Raw genomic sequence first — 25,120 nt, 5'->3', positions numbered from 1 at the left:
AACAAGCAACACTTTGGGACTAAACACATTGTATGTTTCATGATTGTACCTGTTATATACCACTTCTGTCCACTCCCCCTGTCCCTTTTAGGCAAATCGGCTTTGCATTGGAAAATGTTATTCACCCATTTAGAAGGCCACCATTCCATTTGGGCATTTGAGGCACAAAAAAAAGTAGCAATTTGGGAAGATATTTAAGTAGGGTGAGTTGTCCAGGATTCATTGCCATTTCTCTGACAAAATGCCGTGGAGCTCTTTCATGTTTCTGAGCGCTTTCATGTTTCCGAGCAAGGGAACTTCTACTTTGGGAATCTCGCTGCATCTAGACTTGTTCTAAATGGCTATTCACCTTAGCCCGATTGTGGCAAGTAACACACATTAGTTCTAAGCCTGGTTCATTTGCTGGAAGCTCTGTAATTCACTCATTAGGGCTACCTGACCTTTCAGTTGACATTAAATTAAACAGACTAAACATTGATTCTGTACAGGATGAGTTCAAACAGCTCAACCAAGAGTGTACCTTTTAAAAAAAATCGCTGAAATAAAAATGTGTTATTTGCATAAAACTGGGTATACACACTCCAAAAAAGCAAGTGTTTCTGTGACCTCCTGTTGGGATGCTAAAAACACTCCCCCACCCTTTTGAACGGAATCACTTGGTCAAATGGGTCAACAGCGCAACACAGAGAACGCTTAGAGGACCAACATGTTTGCAAACAAACTTTCATTATTCTAGTTCAATCTTTCACAAACATACTGTACAGAGTCTAATATGGTATAAAACAAAAGGAAACATCTCTGTCTATTCCATTTAACACAACACCAAAATAAAGCCATTAGGACTTTGGGGAATCCAAAGATACAAGAAAACAACAACAGTTATTATTAATTCCTCAGCTTTTTACCGTAAACATTTGTCATTTAAGAGACATAGTGTTTAGTAAGGTTTCTTTTGTACTGCAAGTACTTTTGGTCTTTCCTCACTGTGGAACAAATGAAGAATTAAATGAACCCCATCGCATCCTCTGAAGGAGATGAAAAGACAAAGCTCCCAGACACATCTAGCTTATCTCTAAGAATCTATTGTTTCTGAACTTTTCACAAATAAAAATACTGAATCCACAACTGATGATGCTTATTTTTGGAAACAATAAATACTGTGAGGTACAATAAATCCTATAGGAATAATAACAACAGAAACATATCAACAGTTTCCTTTGGCAAATTTAACGGAAGTGAATGCTGACGTGAACATAGAAAAAAAATAATTACAAAATATATGAAAAATGGAAATGAAATGAAAAGCTAAAACAAAGGGGTAGGTATTTCTAACATTTAGATTGATGAGAAATGTTTGAGGCCATTAAATGTAGAAAAGAAATACATTCCCTTGAAATTACTGTGTACTGTTTGACAAACTATTCCCCGTTTATCTTTCCCCCCCCCTTCACTTAAGAAAAAAAAAGACAACAAAACACAGTCTGCAATGCACACCCTAATGGCTTTGGCTGCAGACTGAACTTGAGTAAATATCATCATTTAGTCAGTATGTTGTGGTAGCTGAGGCTGCCGATGTGGTTAACCAGCTCAGGCAACATGTGTAAACATCAGAAACAAAACAAAACAAAACAAAACAGGTTTGGAGAATCATCTCCCCTCCACCCCCCGCCCCTTTCTCACTCTCAATTGCTTGGTTTTAGGCTTGTTTTCATTTCTCTCTGACAAATCGCGCAGGGAAACACAAAACACTAACCAGTGAGAGATCCTGTGTTAAACCCCCGTTCTCTGGCTTTTCAGAAGGGAGTGTTGCTCAATTCAAGTTCAGCACATGTTTTCAAAGCTTCCAAGGGCGGCTGCTGTTCAACGCCTTTTGATTTTGTCTATCAAAGGAGCCTGAATCACAGCACTACTGAAGAACTTGCAACAAATCAGACAGCCATACAACAACCCAGCCCAGCTCCGACTTTCTCTTTCTTTTTAAAGGATACGGGTTAGGTCCTTGGAAATGTATGCTTAACTCTTACTGTATGCAGCTTTGTTCCATAGTGAGTAATTTGGGCTTTTGTATCCTGAAATATTATCCTGCCTCTAAAGAATAAATGCCTTGGCTGTTTCACACCACTAATTTTGTTTTCCTTTTATGTAACTTAACATATAAGCAAGAAGGATGCAATGTTGATTCTAATAACATTCGGCACTTGAAAGAATCACCAAGTGTTGTTTTTTTTTAAAGCGGTTTTCTGGTGGCCGACAAATTGGCCTGTGGTTATGTTGAGTGACTAATTGTATTTTCTTTTCTGGAAACTTGTGCAAAGTTGGCAGTTTTGTGTTAACATTAATACTTTTGTTTGGCATTTGTGCCCTATACTGACCAGACCATTTTTATGCAAGTGAATTTTTTTTCGTTAAAAAAAGACACTTATTTAAAGTATGGCAATAGTTTAAGGGTAAAAAAGAAGCATGGATATTACACATCCCCTTGTAGTGTATGAAAAAAGTGCATGATGGGATTTATGTACTAGTACAGGACGTTTAAAAAAATCAGATTTGTGCTGTAAAGCATGCCAGCACCTCTTTATCACTATATCTAGCAGGTAGTAAAAACAAGACCATGTTTTTTGTTTTTTTTTAAAAAATGTGCATTAATGCTAACATAAATGAGTAGAGCTAGCCAGCAAACTATTTTTTTTCCTGCATATCTAACAGCTGGATGTAACTGTAAAAATTAAACAAAAGAGTTAAACAACATCAATACAATTGTTTTACATCATTAGCCTCTCAAGGCTAAATATTTACAGGTGAATCTGCCATGCTGTAGTTGAAGATTCTCTCAAAACTTTAAAGTTCACAAAAGACAACTATTAAGAAGTTCCTTTTTTGTTTCTTTTTCCTTTTTTTTTAAATCCCTTTCTTTCTTTTCTTTCTTTTTTTTTTTTTTTTTTTGCAGGCAACAGTCATGGGTACAACAAACTGTCTCTTTGGAGAGGACCAAGAATTATCATTCTGTCAAAATGTGGGCTTCTTGCACGCTTTGTGTGTGTGTGTGTGTGTATGTGTCTTTAAAAGGTACTTAGTTTCCACCCCCCAAATGAAAGGTCCCACCCCTTTTCCAAAATTATAAAGGAAAAAAAAATTCAAAAGCACTTAGTGTTTATCATTTTATATCTAAAGAAAAGAAAATGTGTGTGTGTGTGTGTGTGTATGTAGACGCAGAGGCATACATGTACACACACACACACACAAGTACACAAGCACACACTGACTATGGCAGTTCAAATATGTAGGCCGTCTGGTGAGAGCTGGCATTGGTAGTGTCCGTTCTGAGACTAATCTACTGACACGAAGGGAATGTTTTTGTGGAGATTAGGGTTCTGACTGTGCCGGTTCCGGCTTCGCACAGAGGAAAACATCATGTTGCAACCGGGGACTTTGCACTTGTGCATTTCCCGCAAATGCACCGTTTTGTAGTGCACCCTCAGGGTCCCCTTGTTGCTGTACATTTTGTGGCAAATGTTGCACATAATCCCACCATTGCTCCCGGACAAGCTGTTGAACATCAGAGATCCCGACACGTCAGCTCCGAGGCCGCCCGGGAGGGCGGGCGCCTCGGCCTTGTGAGCGGACTCCCCACTGTCACTCGCACCGTCGATGTCATCGAGAAGAATGCCCTCGTCACTCCCTGCATCGGACTCTCGGGAGGAGTGGATGCTGCTGCTGGACTGCAGGCTGGAGGTGGTGCTCAGGTCCAGGACCATGTAGTCCTCCGCCATGCCGCGCCCGTACCCGTTCAGGTGCGAGTCTTCGGTCCCCGCAGGGGACGAGGCCTCTTCCCTGACGTCCAGCCCCAGGGGGTGCTGGGCTCCATAGATCTTCATCAAAAATTCATCCCGGAGGTCCTTGCTAAGGGAGGGCTGCGAGGAGTCCAGGCCCATGTCATCGAGTTCTTTGGTCAACAGTTTCCGATGCAGATTTATGTTGGCACTGTGTCTAGGAAAACAAGAGGGAAGGGGGGTGGGGGTGGGTAGCGGGTGGGAAGGGGGAGAAAAAGGAGAGCATTTTAAAATGGATTCGGCTTTTCGCTAGGCATCAAATAAGCACATTCATTGCTAATTACACCATTATAAAAGCAAACATTTCCCCACATCCTCAGGATTTGGGAATAAGTGGTGGTGGGAAGTGCAATAAGGGAGCTTTTCATTAACATAATTTTTATAAGAGAGTAAAATTCTTCAATGGTAGGGTGAATGTGAACCCATGCACCTTTTTCTCAATGATTGTTCTGTTTGCTTTGCTAGGTAGCAGCATCAGCTACAGACAATCTCATAGCAGAGGTTTTAGAACAGAAATTAAGTGGGATAAAAGAATGGGAACTTTCTGCTTGTCAAAACTGAATATTTTAAATTTACCTAAAAACAGAAAACCTTTTTTTTTTCTACAGCAAACACTTTATTCAAAAAGGACCCACTTTAAAATAGTATATAATCTAGATAATTTAGGTTTAACTTAGAAACTAATGAAATCTTGCCCCTCACCTTCCCACACTTCAGGTTTTAGGTAGGGAAAAAATTCAGCTGAGTATATTAGCAATTAGAAATAGGGTTACAGACTTTTTAACATAAATCTTTTCCCCCGGATTGATTTGGGATATCAGCTAAATCTAATAGTAAAACATTTTAGAATTAAAAAATTTTCAGAAGTTGCTACATTTTAGAGTTGAAAAGTTTTCATTAAGCAATTCAACTTTTTAAATTTAATTATTCTTTTTAAAGTTGAAAAATAGATACTGCTTTTTGGAAAAGATAAAACCCACCCACCTTTTTTTAAAAAAAATCACATTAAACAATAGGAAACCCAAAGGAACAAAAAGAATAAAATGCCCACAATAAATAAAAAAAATAAAAAATAAATAAATAAATCAAGCACAATGATAACATATACTCTCTATAGTGTAACAGTGGAATCCGTATTTCTTAGACAAGCAAAACTTTTCCTCCAATCACTAAGTGCTTTGCTTGTGTAAAAAAAGGTAGGATTTGTCCCAGAACATCCATAGGGATGTCATGACTTCCAAAGCCTGATATGTTGTTATCTATCTGAAAGAATTGCCTTTGTAGTTACATCCCCCATTTATCTTCCAAGTGCCCTTGGGCATATACCTCTCTCCACGTGCAAAGGCTCACAAGTTTCACAAGTACCTAAATTGAGGGCTACCCTTCCAGAAGACAAACCAGTAAGCAAATTACAGATACATGGAAGCTTCTCAATGATGGCAGAAGCTCTACATCTTGGAGAAGTCATTGCGATAATCAAAATGACCCAGAACAGCCAGCATCAAGTTCAACAGACCTCCTAATTATTAAGTAGAAAGTATGGAAGACCCAAGCGAGTCACTCCGTTTGGCGACAAGCATGGCTAATACGTATTTTTTAGAGGTGGTTGAGAGGTATGTGCCTCAGAGACAAGAAAGGTGAGAAAGACTTCCCCACCTTTCCACACAAGACAATAAATATATATCGCACTCTGGGTTTGAAGGGGGAGAGGGACACAGCCCTCTCCACACTGCGCTTAGGAAGGCTGAGCTTACCTTGTGACAATAAGATCAGCTTTCTAATCTTTTGCTAAATCGATCACAAAAGAAAGCAAGAATGAGAGACAGAGAGAGAGAAAGAGAGAGAAAGAGAGAGAGAGAGAGAAAACAAATTCACATTCTAGACATCTGGTTTAAAAAAAAAAACTTAAACAACAATATAGGGATTTAAAATGTTCTGATCACAAAATCATTTTCTGTCATAAGCGATCATCTCATATGCTGTCTTGATGATTTTTAGATCAGCTGCATAATCCAAAAATCATAAGTCAAATTAAGATAAAACAAACTCACAGCATCAGCGTCATCCATAAATGAGTTCTACACAGATGCATGCAGGGTGCAGATAGGTGAATGATAAACAGAAGTTGTCCCCCAGGATTCCTGCTCTGACACAGTCTCCCCATTTCTTGGTGTCAGATGGCAGATAATCTATCCAAGTGCAGGTTGCTAAGCAGAGTGCAGGAAATGCCTACTGCGACATATGGGTATGACACCACCAGAGTTATTACAAGAACGTGGAAATAGAGTTACACTGTGCACTATTACTCTGCTGATAAAACAATCTGCCAGCTATAAGCAGCTCATGGAATCCTACACTTCTCTGTTTATTATCTTGAACACCCTCCCCCGCTTTCTTAATTTCACAAGCTCACTTTGCGATTGATTGCAATCTAGAACTCTGTGTTGCTTCTCAGACATCTGTAGTTACCACTTCCTAGATTCACTGCTGAGAACACTGCAGTCACATAAAGAAACACTGAATAAGGAAGAATAAATTAACATTGACAAAAGGACACACTGATCACCCAGATGGACATATCTTTTCTAAAATGACTTGTGAAATTACACATCTCCACTGATATGTTACCAGGAAGAGATGTTTCTCTTCATTTCTCACTTACAGCAATAGAAACCTGTAATCTAATTAGACGATGTACCAGCCTCAATATCTGTCAGCCAAACAATGTGCAGAAATGTGTAGACCCGCTCTGGCACTCGGCTCAACAGTGTCCCTTTTCCGCTGTCAGCAGTACTGTTGGCCTCTGCTAATATAATTACATTGACTTTTATTCAATTAAGTGCCATCCTTCGCTTAAAAAAAAAGCTACTTTATCAATTGATTCAGGTGTAATGCAATAATAAAGATGAACTCATGGCAGTGCATTAGCTCTGCTGTTCGTAACTTCAGTACACGGGTTCATTCATGGTAGTCGATTTCCATTACGCAACCACAGTTCAAGGGAATTGATTCTTTTAGGTTCATTTCTTAATTTATTCCATTTTTTGTTTAATAATCCTCTTAAATGCTATATGCAAAACACTTGAAGTGGGGACAGGAAGGATGGGCTGTGGCAAGCCTGCTAGTTGACTCTCATGATAGTGAGCTTTTGAGATTTTCTAACAAACTCGCACAGTATCGCTGGGGTAGTAAGAGGAAAAGCAAGAGAAGGAGAAAGACTTTGAATTCCTTAGAGTACTGATCCTGTCCCTCCAGACGTTAGGTTCAGCCTCCAGAGAATGGACAAAAGGCAGCACTTGCTTTTAACAAAGACTCTGGCATCAGCCAATCCAAACAATTAACTGTCACAAAATACTGTCCTGGTGAAGAGATACAAAGACCAACAGCAATTTTCAAGTTTATTTGGATCAGAGAAGTGAAGAGGTAAACAGAAAAGGAAGATGGAAGAGGCACAGAAAGAACTCGTGCTATACACAGAGGATCCCCAAATGGAAGGAAAACCACAGAGTTCTGGACATAGGAGGACCCCCTTGTAGAGGAAGAGGAAGCCCTACACAGTTGTATATAAGAAGTGGAAGAAGGAATCCATGAAGGAACCAATTTTGAGTTCTCTAGAAAGAGAGATGGTTTATCTAGGAAATAGACTGTTTTGAATGTTTGTCTCCAGAAAGGAGGGAAAAATAATCATTAACAAAATTCCAGACTGTATTGGAACTTATATATTACAAGATTATAACAGTGTATAAAAGTTGTTTCTACTACTTGCTTTGATTAGGTCGGCAATAGAGATATACAGAGGCAAATTCCTCTCACAGAAAAAAAAAAAGACTGGGGTTGAGAGAGAAGATGAGTTCATCAGCAGAAAGGATAAGGTTCTGCTATTATTAGGGATCTGGTCTTAATGAACACAGTAGTGCTTATTAAAAGAGTAGTCCAAAATTAAGCTTCAAGATGCTCACTTTCAAGAATAACACAAACTAAATCTGATTCGACCTTTAGTCTCTTGCAGTAGACTGCTTTGCACATGGGAGATACTGAAAAGTACATTTATTTGCCTTCAATCAATATTATGCATGAGTCTTAAGACGCTTTCCCAAAAATGCACTGTAGAAAACAATGATCCCAAGATTGGAAGCATGTAACAGAGGAATATTTAAGCAAATACAACGGTAATACAGCAGAGGGTAATTCTGACCCCATTAATAACCCAGTAGTGTGGTGCCAGGAACTGCTATGTAATTAGGGCGTGAAAGAGTCCTATACTTGGGGCTATGCTTAGAATTACAATATTCCCTCCGGCCCTCTGCACGCTTTCCAACTCCTTCCATACTGTGAGCTTACCAAAACCTCCTGAAGACTAAGATCACTCTTAAAAGCAAAAAGTAACGAGGTCTATATTATATAGGAGAGGTTATAACACCAAACTTATTTTTTGAAATGCTAAGTGGAAGTACTCTGACTGAAAGTAGACTATACATCTATGGTGTGTGTGGATACTAGTATGTATATATGGGGATAGAGAGATACATTTACATCCAATCTGGAAAAATCTAGATGCCAGGTTTGAGTGTACTGTGGGATATTGAATCAACAATATTTCTGGCTAGAAATGTATATCTGCTATCCAAATGGACAGAAGAAAAATTAATTTTGCCCCACTTAATTCTCTTCTTATCTGGCTTGCTATAACACTATCTGTTGTCCTTAACTGCTCAAAATTTTTATATTGCCACTATTAATGGTAGGATACTTATAGTCTTGTGAATTAAAAGACATTTTTGATAGTATGCATTTCTGCAAAAAACCAGTTGCTGTTTTATAGGTTATTATTTAAAAATTCTCTCCAGAAGATCTGAAAACCATTCCTAAGCTCAGGAAAAAATTTCAATGTAAAATTCTAGTGAACAACATTAAAAAAATACATAAAGTAAAGAAGTACATATTAAATGCAAGATGTAAAAAAGCTAAGCAAATTCTTGCAAATTAAAAGTATGAAATTCAGTCACTTCAATCCCTTTCAATATAAAACAAATCATCCACACTGGTCACGCAGACAGTTCCCACTACATTCAAATTATTCACTTGAAGATAAGCTCCCACCAAACTCTTTAGGGGGTTAGCTAATTTACTGCACAGATACAGCACGTCTGTTGTAATAACAGGTAGGATGTATTGGGGTCGACCATTTATCAGAATTAGACTTCTTTTCTCAATTCGCAGTGAATTATGCTGCCTACATGACTCCCCTCTCTCAGACCTGCCATCCCCTCACGGCCCCTAATGTGGCAGGCAAACAAAATTGACAGTCTCATCTTGTCAACAAGGGGCGATTCTCCTGAGAAGCCATTTAACTTTGCCGAGGAAGCAATGTATTAATGTGCCCGTCCCAGGAATGTTAATCATCTTCAAGCTTCCGACCTAACTTTGACATGAATGAAATCACCAAATTTGTTTACTAAATGAATCGTAATATGCTAATAAGAAAGCGTGACACACACGGAAAAGCCAAACAGATGGTTTGTTTACTCCACTTTGCAACTTTATAAATGTTGTAACTCTGAAGATGTTAGTGAGAATTATTGGTCTGTTGGCAGAGGCAAACGTGTCTTTTGCATACTAAATCTGGCGCTACAGTTAGAAAATAATTTGTCATTGCTGTGGAATGCATAAAAAATGTTGATGTTGTGATGGCATGTGAGAAAGCAGATAGAGATAAGGAAATGTGTATGCAGGATGCTCAGGCTAAGGGTAGTATTAACATCCAGCCACCCCAGCTACCTAGCCATTTTACTTTTGAGTTGTATCTGACAGATCAAGGCTTCTCAAGGGCCCCGATTATTTGATAGGTACCTGTTGCACTGTAACGTGAGACGCTGTTACATGTGAACAGGATGATGTTTTCACAGCAATTTCTCAACCAGGCAGTTCATATGGTGCTTGCTCAGTTTACTACTATTGTTGGTAAGCAAAAGCAAAGCCAAGAATGCTGGCATCTTTTTAAGGGTTTAGAGAAATCCTAGGTAAATTTTTGAATTTTATGTTTACTCTGGATGAACTCTCAAGTCTTCCATTCCTTGATTTACAGTCTGACTTATATAGTCTAGAAGACATATTCCCAAAATAGAAATGCATTTTTCTCTTGATTTTCAAAAATTTCTGCCATTTTAAAATTTCAGCTTTCCTTTCTAATGTGTACAACATGGAACATCAATTTCTTTCTGACATTGGAAAGAAATTGGAAATACTTGCTAAAAATATTCAAAATGTTTTACATCATTAACATGATTAAATTATGATCTTTCACACACACAAAAAAAATACAAAAACAAAAAAAACATAACAGTAGGAATGTATGAGTTCCCGAAGAGAGGGGACAGAATTTTGTAGATGATATTATTTAGCTATGGCCTCATCTAGAATTAATTCTATGTTGAAAATGAAACTATGTAAGGTACATGCACAAAAACAATGCACAAAATCTAACTTATGTCTTTGGTTAAATGATGTTAAAATTTTCAGCAGAAACATGAAAACTTCCAACCAGCAATGCAGCTATGCTACTAAACACTTTGATGTTTAGAAACATTCAGTTGATTTTTGTAAAAATCTTTTTACTTTTCATTCCCGTAAGTATAGCTGAAGAAGCAGAATTTTGTATGAAAGAGGTGCTTATTTCTCCCAATATTCTTAACCACCCCCCTCAATTTCTTAGTCCTATATATATAATTGAGACTACCACTAATCTTGTGCGATTCCCTAGTGCCGTGGTCGGCAAACTGTGGCTTGCGAGCCACATGCGGCTCTTTGGCCCCTTGAATGTGGCTCTTCCACAAAATACCACGGCCTGGGCGAGTCTATTTTGAAGTGGCATTAGAAGAAGTTTAAGTTTAAAAAATTTGGCTCTCAAAAGAAATTTCAATCATTGTACTGTTGATATTTGGCTCTGTTGACTAATGAGTTTGCCGACCACTGCCCTAGTGTATCACTATGTAGTGCTGAAATGTTTACCTGTCTGCAGAAGAGAAATGAGAGCACAAAGTGATCTAAAGAAACCACTGGGTTCATGTTGCTGTCCAAGGATCACTCTGGAATAAGAAACATTAGCGGCTATCCCAGCCTGGCGCTTCTATCTCATTTGAAACATCTCCTCATTCCTGACCAACAAAGAAAATTTCAATAAAGTACTTTTACTGGTTTAACAACAGAGAGCTCCAGGGATTGTCAAAGTGCTAAGCCTTTTCCAAGGAGAGAAGAAATCAGCAGCTCAAATATAATTAACCTTCCATTCTCAATGCAAACTGCCACGCTCAGGAGCTGTGCAGCCTATTAGCTAAGTCATAATGGCCGACAGGCAGAAGCAAAATTGGTCAAAAAGTTGGCTGCTGCTGTCATATTTTTGGAATTATGATTAATGGCACTAATAATGCGGATGATTACTGATATGTGTATCTCCAGCAGTTTATCATATTGCTCTGGCTGCCTACACAATAAACAGGATGCTATCATTTACCTCTTTATTGAAGGCAATCCTTCTCTTGAAGGAGCATATTCTAATTACTTCGTAATGTTTTATGTCTTAAACATTTTGCAGCTCTGGACCTTGCCAACTGCTTCGTGTCTACCATTGATTAATTACTGAATGTTTAATCAAAATTTAGAACCTAATGTAGTCATTTATGAGCTCACTGCAGTGCCAAAGTAGTTAGGCTTTGCTCCCAAGTTTGGAGAGGGTTGGGTTCAAAATCAAATCCCAGCCATGCATGAGGATCCAAGAATTTCACCTTGGGTGCTCTGAGGTTGCCAATTCCATCTCTGCTGATGAATGGGAGGTAATCTAACTACAGGGTAAACAGCATCTTTACCTACCCTCTTCCCACTGCACTTCCCTTTCCTCTTTCCCCCCAATGCTCTAATCCACAGAGCACTTCCATTGGCTGATTCTGAGAACAAGAAGGTCCTCGTGACTGCCCATCATGAGGACATAGTTTTGAAGTGGTTAAACAAGTGAACAATAATTTGCTGGGACAAATACATGAGTTTTTTTTTTATGTGGATTTTTTATGGTACTGTCATACAACCATTCACCATTGAAGTTAAGTGTTTTTTTAATACCATTACTGAACTGCTGAAATGGATGCTAATATAGCTTGGAGTGCTAATGTCAAGTCCTGGTAATAAAAAAGACAGACTGCTGAATGAAATAATTTCAAGTAAAAAATAGAACAAAAGTGCTCTCTCTCTTGCTCTCCACTTTTATTGAATTGGGACTGACTGAGCCAATTGCTTTAGAAGTCTGTAAAACACAATTACTAGTGAGCGAACTGACCCACCAGTGCCCCCGCAGTGACAGAGCAGACTAAGGCAGCCGAGTTCGAGCGGCTCCCCTCAGCTGGCCATCACACTGGAGAGGCTTCCTTCTGGAGGTCTGTTGTTCTCACTGCCCAAATCTGTCTTCTTTTATGTACAAAATCTTGTTATTTCCCATCAATGTGATAACATAACCTCCTATGTTACCTTCCAAGATAAAAATGTCTATTCTAGCAATTAAGGATGATTTGTCTTTTGATATTCTTATTTATGAGGGTGTTCATGTGTAAACACACATATACATTTTGTGGATGTATTTAGATTAGAGTGTTAGCATAATTTTTGAGTAGCTGGTAATAATTCAGATTGATCTATGCAATAGAAAAATTGAGGCATCACTTACATATGTTCTGTTAGCAACACTTGGCTTTTTTTTTTTTCCAAAGGTAAAGTCAAAATAATTAGAGCAAGCAAGAAAAAGAATTAAAGTAGAAGTGGGTAACATTTTTCCTCCTAGTTAATAAAAGAAGTAATAAACTCCATAAAGTACTAGAGTTACGATCACTAACACTTCAGGCATAACAGCTTTTTACCAGGAATTTACAACTCCTGTTTTAATTCAAGCAGCTTGCATTAGGACATAAAATCTAGGTATTTTTTAAAAGAGTAGTTTTATGTTAAATAACTGAAGAAAAATTGTCCTTTCCTAAAAAGTACTCTTTCTTTCTCTTTCCTTGGCCTGCTTCTCTCTCACACACGCAGGTGCACACATACACACCCCTTTTGTCACTCAAGAATCAAAGTTACTAAGTCCCTTTCCTATGACATTTTTTGGCAAGTGTAGATTCCTTTCATATTCGGCCACATTCATTGATTTGAAGCTTGTGGGAGTTTAAGGGAGTCTTACAGCAAAAACATAAAATGATTTCTGAGAAGGATATTTTTTAAAAAGAAAGAAGAAATGCTGTAGCCCAACCTTCACTATGAAATTTCAAGAGAAGGAAGTCTCCCTTCTTCTTAGCACAACAACTGATCACTTACAGCGAGAGAGAGAGCTGGTAGAAGCCTTTCACCTAGGAGAGAACCATTTTTTACCAGGTTTGATACAAGTGAATGTTAACACCGTGTGCAGTCTTACAGCCTGCTTCCTGGGGGGAGATGGCCTACATATTTTTAAAAATGATTATCCGCAAAAATGAACATCTCAAATGAATAATTATTTTTGAGAAAGATTCAGATAAATAAAGACTACCAGCGGTTCAGAGAGATGGTGGTGGACCCAAGAGAGGAAGAAATCAGGGAGAGAACCCTTTCACAACGGTCTCAGCGTGAAAAATACCGCCTGTGCATCCTGCATGTGCATTCTGCCCTAAATGCTCTTTTGCCTGAATGTTCAAGATAATGCTCCCAAGAGTAGTAGCTTGTTCCTTTCGAGGGGAGGTAAGAATAAGGAACGTATAGAAGCATTAGGTTTGTGCAATGGACGTTATGTAGCCACGAGAGATTTCGTGTAACCCCCATCGATAGAAATTTGTAAAAATCTCTTTGTTATCATGAAAAGGAAGCACTCGCCTGCCACTAGGCTTTGCTGTCTATTTGGTAGGCAGCAGTTTGGTGGAAGTGACTGGTGTAGTCATGGGACTGAAGGAGAGAAAGGTCAGCAGAGGCTTAAATGAGCTTGTCTTACATCCAGCTGGGCCAGCAGGAGGTCATTAGGAAGATAGGAGGCTCACTTTAGGCTTGACAGAGTCTCTCCCCGTGACACTAGGAGACTGCTTTGCTCCCTGCTCTTCTCCCAGTGTATAAAAGGAACCCCAGAGACAGGAATGACACCGGAGTTTATCTTACTACCAAAGTTTCGCTTGAGGAGGGCACAACCAGCAATTACTCAGAGGGGGATTTATTTTGTTTGTTTGCCTGTGATGGAAGGTAATGGAAATAAGTACAAAAGACCTATTGATCTGTTGGCTCTACTGTGAAACCAAATAGAGTAACACGGGGAAAAAATCGCTTCCTTAACATTTAGAAGTCAGAGGAACTGCACCACTTCACTTCATGAAAGAACTGTGGAAAAGGAGAATTACAGTTTGATTGGCAAGTGTATAGGAAATGAAATAAATGGCTGATACCTTAAAATGCTCTCTTCTTGCATTTGGAGAGGATTAACATACTGTATTTGACAGCTAATTATATTAGGGCAAATATACTAATAGTTATCTTGAATTGGTGCTAAGTGGCTCATTTCTGGGAGGTATTGCCTAGTGGAATCAAGGGTATTTATTGAAAATCTCTCCTTAGAAAAGTTCTCTGTAAGTTTCCAAGCAGGGAGAATGATGGGAAAAAATGGATGTTGCTGCTGGGAAGGTGATAACAGGAGGCAGGTAGCATGTTTTCACATCTTCACCTCTGTTGTTAATCTATGCAGTGGCTCTTCAGAGGTAGCTCATGTTAATTTATTCCTGCACACCTGTACAGGGCTGGAAGTCAGGTAATAAGACAAGCAAAAACTATACATCTCTGCTTTTTAGCTATAGCTACCCAGAGGCCTGTATATGAACAAATTTAGTTCTGGAGACATCAGCAGGTTTTAATAAACCAAATACAGATGTCCTACTCCATACAAATCAAGAAGTTTACATGTTTAAATCTGGACGGATTTAACTAGCAATCAAAGAGAAGGTTTGCACTTGGTACCAATGGTTGCCTCATATTTATTTATAAATCACCCAAAGCGAATATTATTTTGTTTTTAAATTTATTCATGGAGCAAAATCACCTTTCTTACACCTTGAAGTTCAAACATATACACTTTACCTTTCTGATAAAACTTAAGACAAACTTTGGCAATCAGTGGCCACTATTCTCAGAGGAAGAGAGGAACAAAGACAGTTAAAGTCCTGTTACAATGAAAAACAAAGAGACTCCTACTTCTTTCTATGCAAATCACCTGGTTTCTGTATAGAAAGTCTTCCCTTCAGATGAGGGAGTTTTAAAATTGCCAATCATTAAAGCAGATGTACACAGATTTTAACATATTAGCAAATGATAAGGAATTTTAGGGAAGAAGTGGACAGAGGGTATTTATGTATTTTCTGAATAAAAATCAACTGGCATTTGTAAATGGGCTTCTCTTAAATATGGGTGATCCATGGCCACTCAGCCCTCCCAGGGATCAAAATTCAAGACAGGATGAGAATGCGACCAAAGGCAAACCAGGCCCAGCTAATTCTATGACAATGTTTTCTAGAAAATTTCTCTTATGGGGACTGTAGGTTCTAGGCCAGTTAGTTATCATTACTTCTTCTCAGGGAGTATTTCATGTGTGTTCTTCCAAACTGAGGGCCAACCTCCTATTCCCTGACAGAACAGCATCTGAGTAGCAGAAAAATCATGGGATAAACAAGAAGGAAAGAAGGGAGTTTAGAGACTTTCAGGACTAACACTACATAATATTGTCATCTTATGGTATCATAGTTCTTTAGAGAGAAAATAATTTACATTATTCTAATAGCCACTTACGGACAGAATGAATTGGCTCTTGTGTTTACTAGCTTGCTCTTTGTCATTAGTGTGGAATGGTGGTCCTCTCTGCTTTTGAGTTTTGCAAACTCACACTCATTCACAACAGTGTCAAGAAGGAGGCTTAGAATCCTCAGCCATCGCTAACCTTGTGTGTGAACCACTCTTCTTCTCCCTTTTTGCTGACTTTAGACAAAGAACATTCTTGTTTATCAAAAAGCCTTCAATTTGATCTTATAAAATCTAGAAAGACCATAAGCAAAGATCTGGAAATCTCTGCCTAACTAGCTGCCAAATCTAAAACACAGTATTTAACATCTTTTTACTTTCATCTTGCTAACATGCCTATCTAGAGACAAAAATACACCTCCCTCGTGTATAACGTTCTTGGAAGAAGCCCAAGAAGGCGTGTATGCTGCTCCTATAAGGTGTTCTAAGCCCAAAGACACGAAGGCTGCTTTCATGAACAGAAGGGAAGGGGTTATTCTGTTAGTTTTACCACAGGCATCCTAGAAACCCTGTAGCCTTGCGTACTTCAGCCCCCATCCAAATCCCCTCTAATGCTTTATTTGCGCAAGGAAGACATTGTGCAGTCAAGGGTGGATGAATCGAGACTCTGGGGAGAGGGAAGAAATGGGCCCGAGGACAGCAGGATTAAAGGCAAAGGATGGTTTCTGTTTGGGAAGGTCTTGGCTCAAAGAAAAGAAAAGAAAACTTGTCTTGGCTTTATTGCAGAGGAAAAAGCAGGGACACAAAATTCCTGGGGTTCTCGTGACTAACACAGGAAAAGTGAAGAGAAGGGGAAGGTAGATCAAAGATGTGATTCAAGAGGATTTGTGAATAAGATTAAATTACAGGTCAATATTAGCTGACAAAATGGTGATAAAAGGCTGAATGAAACAGGGATACAATTATGTTTGAGTCCAATCTGCTGAGATGCAGGAGGCTGGTATCCAAAAGGCGTCACTGTTTGTGGATATTTGGTAGTAAATATATTTGCATTGTATATTATTTCAAGTCATAGACTCAACAGGGATGAACACATTTCTTCTTAGCAAAAAAAAAAAAAAAGTCAAAATTAAAGTATTACAATTTTTTAAGCTTTAAATGAGGGATTACAATATTTGAGTATTCTTGAAAAGCAAAATTTCAAGTGAGAATCAAACTATTTTCTTTGTACAGTATTTTTTTCAATTTTTTTCACAGATCAATATCCAGAATTTAAAAGATTAGGTGTGATGGGGTATTTCAGCCAAATGAAATGTATCCCTGTCTTGTAAGGCTTGCCATATCCTGTATGACTAAACACACCTGGGAGAATATCAGTACTGTTTTCCCACCTAGAATATACTAGTTATCCTAGACACTGGCCTATCCTATATCATAAAAGGCTAATATGCAAATCGACCAAATGGCAGAATGAAAGGTCGCTATGACACGCATTGACCACCAGTGGGCAGGCGCTCAATGCAGGAGCTGCCCCCTGGTGGTCAGTGCACTCCCACAGGAGCCGGGCTCATGGCTGGTGAGCACAGTGGCAGTGGCGGGAGCCTCTCCCACCTCCGTGGCAGTGCTAAAGATGTCCGACTGCTGGTTTAGGCCCGCTCCCTGGGGAGCAGGCCTAAGCCAGCAGTCGGACATCCCCTGAGGGCTCACAGACTACGAGAGGGTGCAGGCCAGGCTGAGGGACCCCCCCTCTCCTCCCCCCTGACTGCAAGAATTTCATGCACTGGGCCTCTAGTGTTTCCATAAGGCTGGTCACTTGGCAAGCTCCCAATCCTTAGAATAAAAATGGAGATTGACACATTCCCCTATCAATAAATGCTTTTTCCTCAGACAATCCACCTTTTCAACAGTACCTCCTTATACATTAGGACATAAAAAACAGTGACATAAAGGAAAGCACCAAGTTTTGAGTGTGTAGCCTTTTGGACCCAGAGTCATTTTATTCCAGTGTTATGACTTGCAATATTTTCAGCAAGCCAACTGAAACAGTGATAGGAATTCATGCAAATAGGCTTAAATTTTGGCTTGTCTTCAAACACTCCATTTCCATAAATATTTTATGCAGGTTTTCATGAGTCTTTTATTTTTTGTTAAAAAAAAAAAAAAGAATCCAATGCATTAACCTCATTATCACTAGTGCACTATTTCAAATTCAAAAGAATGAACATTACTTACAAACTTGGGGAGGAAGAGGTTGGGTACAGTATTATATTTTATTATTTAAAGTACTATAGCTATCTTATCTACCATATTCTGGGACTGTCTACGATACCCTGGAACTGAAAAGAACTTTGTGATCATAAACCATTTTTTACAGAACAAGGTAAAAAGGAGTGGAGGCTAGGGGACTAGGGAGGGGAAAGCTGTAAGAAGATAGATTTCTCTTCAAAGCATGTTTTGAGTTGTAGAAAGTAAGCCACATTTTCTCAGAAATTTTGCTTTTCATGAATTGGAACCCTTGAGCTGTACTTCAGTACAATAAAACTTTTTTAACTTTTATTTTTAAAAAGATTAATCTTTAAAATATGAAGACAAAACAGAGTATTCCAGAAGCAGGTCACTACTTTTCAGTGGTACTTCCATTATATGTTACATTGTCAAAGAATTCTACCTAATTGATAAGCACTAGAATTTGGGTGGTGGCTACTTGCAAACTTCCTAGTTAATTTTGTTTCTTCTACAACTATTGACTTTTAGCATGCAATAAAATTTTCTCTAAAAATATTTTTAAAAGACAATGTAAAACCAAAAAACCACATCCAATATAATAGGAAGAATTAACTGGTGTGTCTCTGGTTGGGCTGGTGTGTTATGTAAATGATCTGCTCACAAGCTTATCTCCCCCAGGGCAGGGTAACTGCGGTTCTCCACCACTGACCACCTTGACACATTCCATTTATATTACATTTTCTTTAGGGCTGAAAAAGAATATTGTAGGTTTAGGACCAGCTGCTTCTGTTTAAGCCCAACTGTTTCAGAGCTGCAGCTACATAGCTAAGGTGTGATGTCATCTGAAGGCTGGACATAATATATTCTAACTGCTCCTAAAAGTATATACATGCCTCCCCTTCTGTGTGCATAATTCCCATGATAGACCGTGTTTTAGAGATGTGCTCAAAGACATTGTGAAGCTAACATAAAGAAACCCATATCACCACACCATTTCCCCATATGAACAATTACTTTGGTCCCATTTTCTTCTGATATTTTTGTGACTCAAAGAATTCAAGGACACACTAAATACTCATGTAAGAATGATAACATTTCTGGTTATACCTACGGAGATGCAGGCTGTCTCGATGTCCTGGACCTATGGTTCTTTCCATCCGTAAATTTCTGTTTCTATATTGGATAAATATGTGTGTATGAAGATAATATATTGATTTAATTAAAAAAAGCCACAAGGCAAAGCAGAAATATTTATAACAGAAGCTGAGGCTTCTAAGTGAAGGTTCATGGGGAAGCAGGGAACTGTGTACACAGTTAACTGATTCACACACCTAGATGCATGGAAAAACATACACACACACACATACACAGAGCACAGAGAAAAATGGCGTGCATTACTGGGTAAGATGGCATATGATTCTGCATGCTTAATCATAACAAGCACCAACTGCAACAATCCTTCATGAGCATGGCAGCTTGGTTATTGTGTGGTCACATTGGACAATCTCTATAGTGCATCAAAACATCTAAGTTGGATTTTTTAATGACAGGCCCCCTCCCCCCAGCAGGAGCAGCCAATGGAGATTTACTGACCTGTCTCTGCTCCGGCGAGAGGGGAAGGCAGCATTGCAGCCAGCCACCGTGCAGACATGCATCTCTTTTAAGTGAACATTCCTGTAGTGAAGCTTCACGCTGTAGGAGCTTTTGAAACTCTTCTTGCACACATAACAGATTTTGGGGTCTGGGCTGGAACACAGGTCACCTTCTGGGGAGAACTTCTGAGGGCTGCCGTAATTCAGAGAGGAGGCAAAACTTTCGTGCAGGGCCGCCATGCTGGCTCCCCCACCATTGTATAGTCCGTACTGGCTCATGTAAAACATGTCATAAGTGGGATCTGCAAATTCTTCCTTCACCTTGATGATGTCCTGGTGAGAGGGCTCACTGTGGTTCTCGTCGGGCCTCTCACTGCTCATCAGGACCTTTTCGCTCACTTCGCTGTGCATGTGCTCATCCCCTTCCATGGATTCCTCACCTAGTTTGGGCTCTGAAGACTCGGACTCGTTCTCATAGTCCCGCTCAGGTTCTTGATCCTCAGAAGTCATGCTGTCAGCCCTTCTTATTTCAGTTCTTGAAATGCACCGGGACCTGCTGTGCTTAGAAAAGTCCTGCACAGACATGCCTGGACTCATCTCCTCTTGGGAGTGGCAATGATTGTCATGGCTCACGTCATTGACCACAGCTCCAGGGTCATTGGGGTCATCATCTTCATCGTCAAACTCATCGGCGGTATCGATGATTTCCTTCTCGATCTTCACAGGCATGCTGGACTTCCTGGGCTTCTTCTTGGGGGCCAGGTCGGCACTGGGCTCATGAGTGGCCATCATCACTACTGGCGCTGCTGGCTCAGAGGGTGGCACGGGGTGCTGCTCTATGGCACCACTGGTTGGAATGAGGGGACTGGTCGGGAGGGAGGTGGGAGGACTCACCATTTCTCCTGGAGTGAGTAAACTTCTATAAAATGGAGGAACTGGTTGCACAGTCTTTAGCCCGGAAAATACCAGCTGGCTGGGGAGAGGGTTCTGTAAGACGGGGTCTAGTGGGGGAGTGGTAAAACCCATCGGGGGCCGGCCGGGGCTGGTGAGTGTGAGATTTGATTTTGTACTTGCTATGACGGGGGTGGCAGCTCCTGATGTGGCCCGGATTAAATCTTTGTCTCGGTTATTCCTTAGCATAGGCATGTGGAGGCGAGGGTTAGGGTTTGCACTGTGACGATTGCGGCTTCGGAGGGAGCTAAAGACCATGTTGCAACCTTCAATGGTGCATCGATGTTTGATCTTCAGGTGAACAGCATTGTAATGAATTTTGAGAGTACCTTTATCATAGAATGTCTTCCCACATGCGTTACAGAACACTCTTCCTTTCCTAGAGGCTGACCCCATCCTTCTCATCCGGTGGATCCGGAATGAGCTTTTTGGGTGTTCTGTTTTGGTCAGATCACTGACCGGGGCAGAATTCTGAATGGGGGACACACAGGCTGGCTCGGTTTTGGGCTCCACATTAGTAATGCTGGTCAGGGCATTTCTATTGGGAGTCTGATCGTTCTTATAAGGTGTAGGAGATACTTCAGACTCGCTGCTCTCATTATACTCATTCTGGGTTGAAAGGCTGGGTTCCCGCAGCCTCAGTCCTGGTTGCTCTAACAGGAGCCCGTTTGGAGGCAATCCTAGCAGTGGGGCCGAGACTGGGTTTATGTACTGGAATGGAAGCAGAAATGCAAGGCTGTTGGGGATGTTTTCGAAGTGATGAATGCTGGAAGGGTTGCTGTTCTCTAGATGAGCAAGGAGGCTGGGACTCCTGGTGCGATTATTGCTCTCAATGAAAGTCCTAATGTCCGAGTCTGTCTTTGAAGACGGTACGGCCACGGCCTGCCCTTCTTTCTCCTGAATTGCCATCAGCTCTACAATGGATTTGGTTTCTCCAAACCGCAGAAACTGCTGAAGGGTGATGATTTCCTCTTCTCGAGACATGATGGCCCAGCGGTCCAGCACCTTGCCGGCAGCATCCTAGAGGCCACATCAAAGAAACAACAAAGACAAACACAGAAACTTATTGATTGTGTATAACTATTCAATGGAACTGAAGGTGCTCTGTCTGCTCATGGAACACCGAGAGCAGAAAACAACATGCAGACACTGTTAATAAAAGTCGACCCACCAAGCAAACTTTTTTGCCATGCAAATGTAGTCATTAGAGTCACAGTTAGAGAAACAGACTGAGTTTAACAATGTCAAAACAAACAAAATGTAGGCCACTGGGGCTCTGTGATCTAAACGCCTTCACTACTGCTATTTTAACAATAATGGTCTCTATACTATGCAAATATTTAGCACACATTAGTACAAGACGTGAACTCTTGCTGTGCAACCCAGTAAAAAAGCAAAAAATATGGTACCTTAATCCTTATTAAATAATGACACTGTAGGAAGAAATTAAATACATTTTGTGAATTTTATTTCCTCAACACACGCAGACATGACACTAGATTCAACGATGAAAATTCCTTTAAATAGGAGCTATTATGTGAATTTCTAAATAAAAAAGATGAATAAAGTGACATTACCTCCTACACCCCCATTACTAAGCCATATCTATTTTTCTTTTTTTAATGGCTGCATTCTAGTGCCATTTAATAGTGGGCAATTTTATAAGGTAGAGTGAGAAAAAAATAGTAACTGTACTTGTTCAGAAAATTGATTGCAATCCTATGATTCAAAGTTTGAGTTAGAATTAAAGTATTTGATTTTTATGCTCTTGTTATAAATGACAGTTACAGATATTTAGAAAGTAAACCTGTGATGGATTTAGATAGAATAAATGTGTAAAAATGTTGTCTCTTAACATCCTCCTCTGATAGCAAAGGGAGTCCACGGAGAATACACATCAGTAATCACCAGACTATGTGTTGTTAAATATACATTAAAAAGCATTTCACACTTTCATTTTTGCTAGTAACTATGAGATTTGCCTGGAGGTAGGACTTAAAAATCCTGCAATGTAATGTCAGGCAATCCGTTTCAGCATGGATTGAGAGAAATCTATTCAAACACTTAAATAATGACTCCATCGTTTTCTAGGGCACAGCTTCTTTCCACCAGGACGGGACGCTTTGCAACCTTTTCTGAATGACACTTGCTCCAACCTTAACCATCAATTAAGAAAGCAACAACAACAAAAATACTTATTAATTGCAAAGAGAAAAATCCCAAGTTTATAATGGAGAAACCTAACAGACACTACCTTAACTAAGTGATCAAAGCTAACATTACCAGTGATGCATGTCACCATGTACCTTCCGCTCTATTCACTGAGAAGGACACATCATTACTTTTGTGGTTTTCTTGTCAAAAATTTATAACCTCAATTGAATCATGAGAAAACACCAGATAAACCAAAATTAAAGAGCACTCTACGCAACAGTGGGTAGTACTCTTCCAAGTGTAAAGTTAGGAAAGACTTTTTTTTAAGACAAAGAAAGAAATACAATGTGAAATCCGAGACCAGAAAAAGGACATTAGTGGGAAAACTAGAAAATTTGAATAGGGTCTCTAGATTAGTTAATAGCATGGTATCAATCTTAAGTACTTGGTTTCAACAATTTTACTATGCTTATGTTAGATATTAGATTAGGGGAAGCAGGATAAAGGGAATTGTACTACTTTTATAATAGGAAATTTTCTTTCATAGGCAGTTCTCCTCAGCCTTGCGATATAAAATTCTCTCTGGACCACAATCATATGGTCTGAACCATGATAACCAGTTTGATTATAAGGAGAAATTTGTCATTTACTTAAGTTACTTAAAAAAAGAAGCTCTGATAATTATAGGCTATTCCTTATAAGGCTGACTCCTAGCATTCTATTATTTTACATAAAGTGTATGTGTAGGTATGTGCCCCTGGGTGTCCATTCTTATGAATTTTCAAACACAGATGTCCCTCTGTCATCCTGTAGATAAAATCAGCCTTCAGATCAAATGTTTTCATGCAGCTATATACTCAGAATAGTCAATATAATAATGTGGGTACATGGAGATCTGGATGATCGGGAAGTCCTGAATTAGACATTTTTTAAAAAAGTGTCATTCGTAGCAATTAGTCTACCTTACACTGGTCTTCTTGGGGGCAGGGGAAAACGGTAAGGAAGGGAGAGGGTTGGTGTTGTAGAAATTTTAAATTGTGATTTTTGTATAGATTATCTCATTTGAACCTCGTAACAGCTTCTAGAGCTCAGTGAATGTTTAACGGATGAGAAACCAGAGGTGAAGAAAGGTGAGATGGCTTGTTAAAGTTGCCAGAGATGCTAACTTGGGGTCCAGGACTTGCACCCAGAAATTCTGACTCCCAGTTCCCTGAGCACAGTGACTGTTGCTCTGTGACGCCACTTCCCAGGGGAGCACACTGAGTTTGTGATGAGAAGGTAGAGAGCTTCTCCTGAACAGCCCTGGTCTCCAGAGCACAGTAATGCCCTCTTCTACACCATTTTTCCTTTCCCATCAAATCCACTCTCTTGATTGTTCTTTTATCGGAGCCTTTCACGATGGATTGTTTCTCAGGCTGAAACCAACCCTGAGCAGCGTACAGTCATTTCTTCCTCAGGTTCTTCCCAGGAAGCCTGCACCCAAATCTGCATGTTGATAATGTACTGATACAGCTGCCAGCCGCTGGTATTAACACTGGCCTTAGAAACCGTAGCAACTGATCAAACTCACCTGAGGCATCTCCTGTCTGTCCCCCTCCTGTCTCCCCTCACCCAGCATGAACAGCAGTCCCATATGGTCTCTCTGTTCTCCTGGCCTGCCAGGATGCCTGCTGCTATTGCTCAAACTGCTGCCTTTCAGTGTCTCTTCTAGTCCAGAGTAGCTGTCTCTGCTAAACTACTTAGGTGGCAGAGGTCCAGGTAAGCAAGACGCAGAACTTTGTTGGTAGCCTGAGTGATAAAAGAGACGCTTCATTTACAGAGGTAAGAGAAGCAAGCAATTTATACTGACACAAAGGCCCACACAACATCATTGTAAACAAATGTGTGGGAACAGGACAAATATCTACATTAGACACTCAAACGGGAGTCCCCCTGAGAGGGCACTGCCTGAACGCAGGCTGGATGACATGCCGCTGAAGTTCTTTCCAAAGAAGCTATCGTTCATAGTTGACCAAGATGATCTAATGCTATCATGTTCCTAAGAGATGAAACTGCGGCAAGAAGCAAAGCTGAGTTTCTTAGCAGCATAATGGGTCTGCAAGAGCTATGCTAGGAGTGGCTACCAGTTTTAGCGCTATCCTTGGATAACCTGGTTGAAGGGAGCTAGAAATCATCAAAGGGAAAAGAGGGAAGCCCTGGTTCTTTTTCTGTTTGTGACAGAAATAAGCATGGTCTGGTGCAATGGTGCTCCAACAGTGGCTTACGACTTCTCAGGTAAGGCCAGAATTTCCATGCGTGGTCATATGCTATTCAGAAAGGACCAGTGCCCGTCTGCATCCCCCCTGCGCCCCCTTTTGTAAACCAGCCTGCAAATCATTGAGATTAACCATTTGGAATCCTTTAGGACAATCTGATGCTGCTACAACATCTAAAGCTATGATTTTTTTAGTAACTTATTTCTATTTTATTTAACTCAAGACTGATTAGGGGGAAACTGATCCTTCCTCACAGATAGTTTGAGAAGTACAGATGTAAAACCGAGGCCCCCTTGCCATGTCAAACTCTACCAGAGTAAATAAGGGCTATACAAAG

General features: G+C 39.9%; 1 protein-coding gene across 2 annotated transcripts in view; it reads right to left on the bottom strand.

Annotated features, from left to right (window-relative positions):
* Window positions 1–2,943: 2,943 nt before the first annotated feature.
* The window catches only part of BNC2 (basonuclin zinc finger protein 2), a 440,736-nt gene continuing 418,559 nt past the window's right edge, over window positions 2,944–25,120 (bottom strand). The window contains exons 5-7 of one of the 2 annotated variants that reach the window (XM_080668979.1): window positions 19,425–21,394; window positions 18,939–19,004; window positions 2,950–3,987 (exon numbers count right to left, since the gene is read on the bottom strand). In XM_080668979.1, the coding sequence (XP_080525105.1) occupies window positions 3,327–3,987; window positions 18,939–19,004; window positions 19,425–21,394 (2,697 nt within the window). In that variant the 3' untranslated portion in view covers window positions 2,950–3,326. Of the gene's footprint in view, window positions 3,988–18,938; window positions 19,005–19,424; window positions 21,395–25,120 lie in introns of both variants that reach the window. The other variant, XM_080668978.1, reaches the window with a different exon arrangement.

Source organism: Plecotus auritus, assembly GCF_963455305.1.
Source record: "Plecotus auritus genome assembly, chromosome: 5".
Classification (NCBI taxonomy): domain Eukaryota; kingdom Metazoa; phylum Chordata; class Mammalia; order Chiroptera; family Vespertilionidae; genus Plecotus; species Plecotus auritus.
Note: the sequence above shows the minus strand (reverse complement) of the source record. Positions and strands in the feature narration are given on the sequence as shown.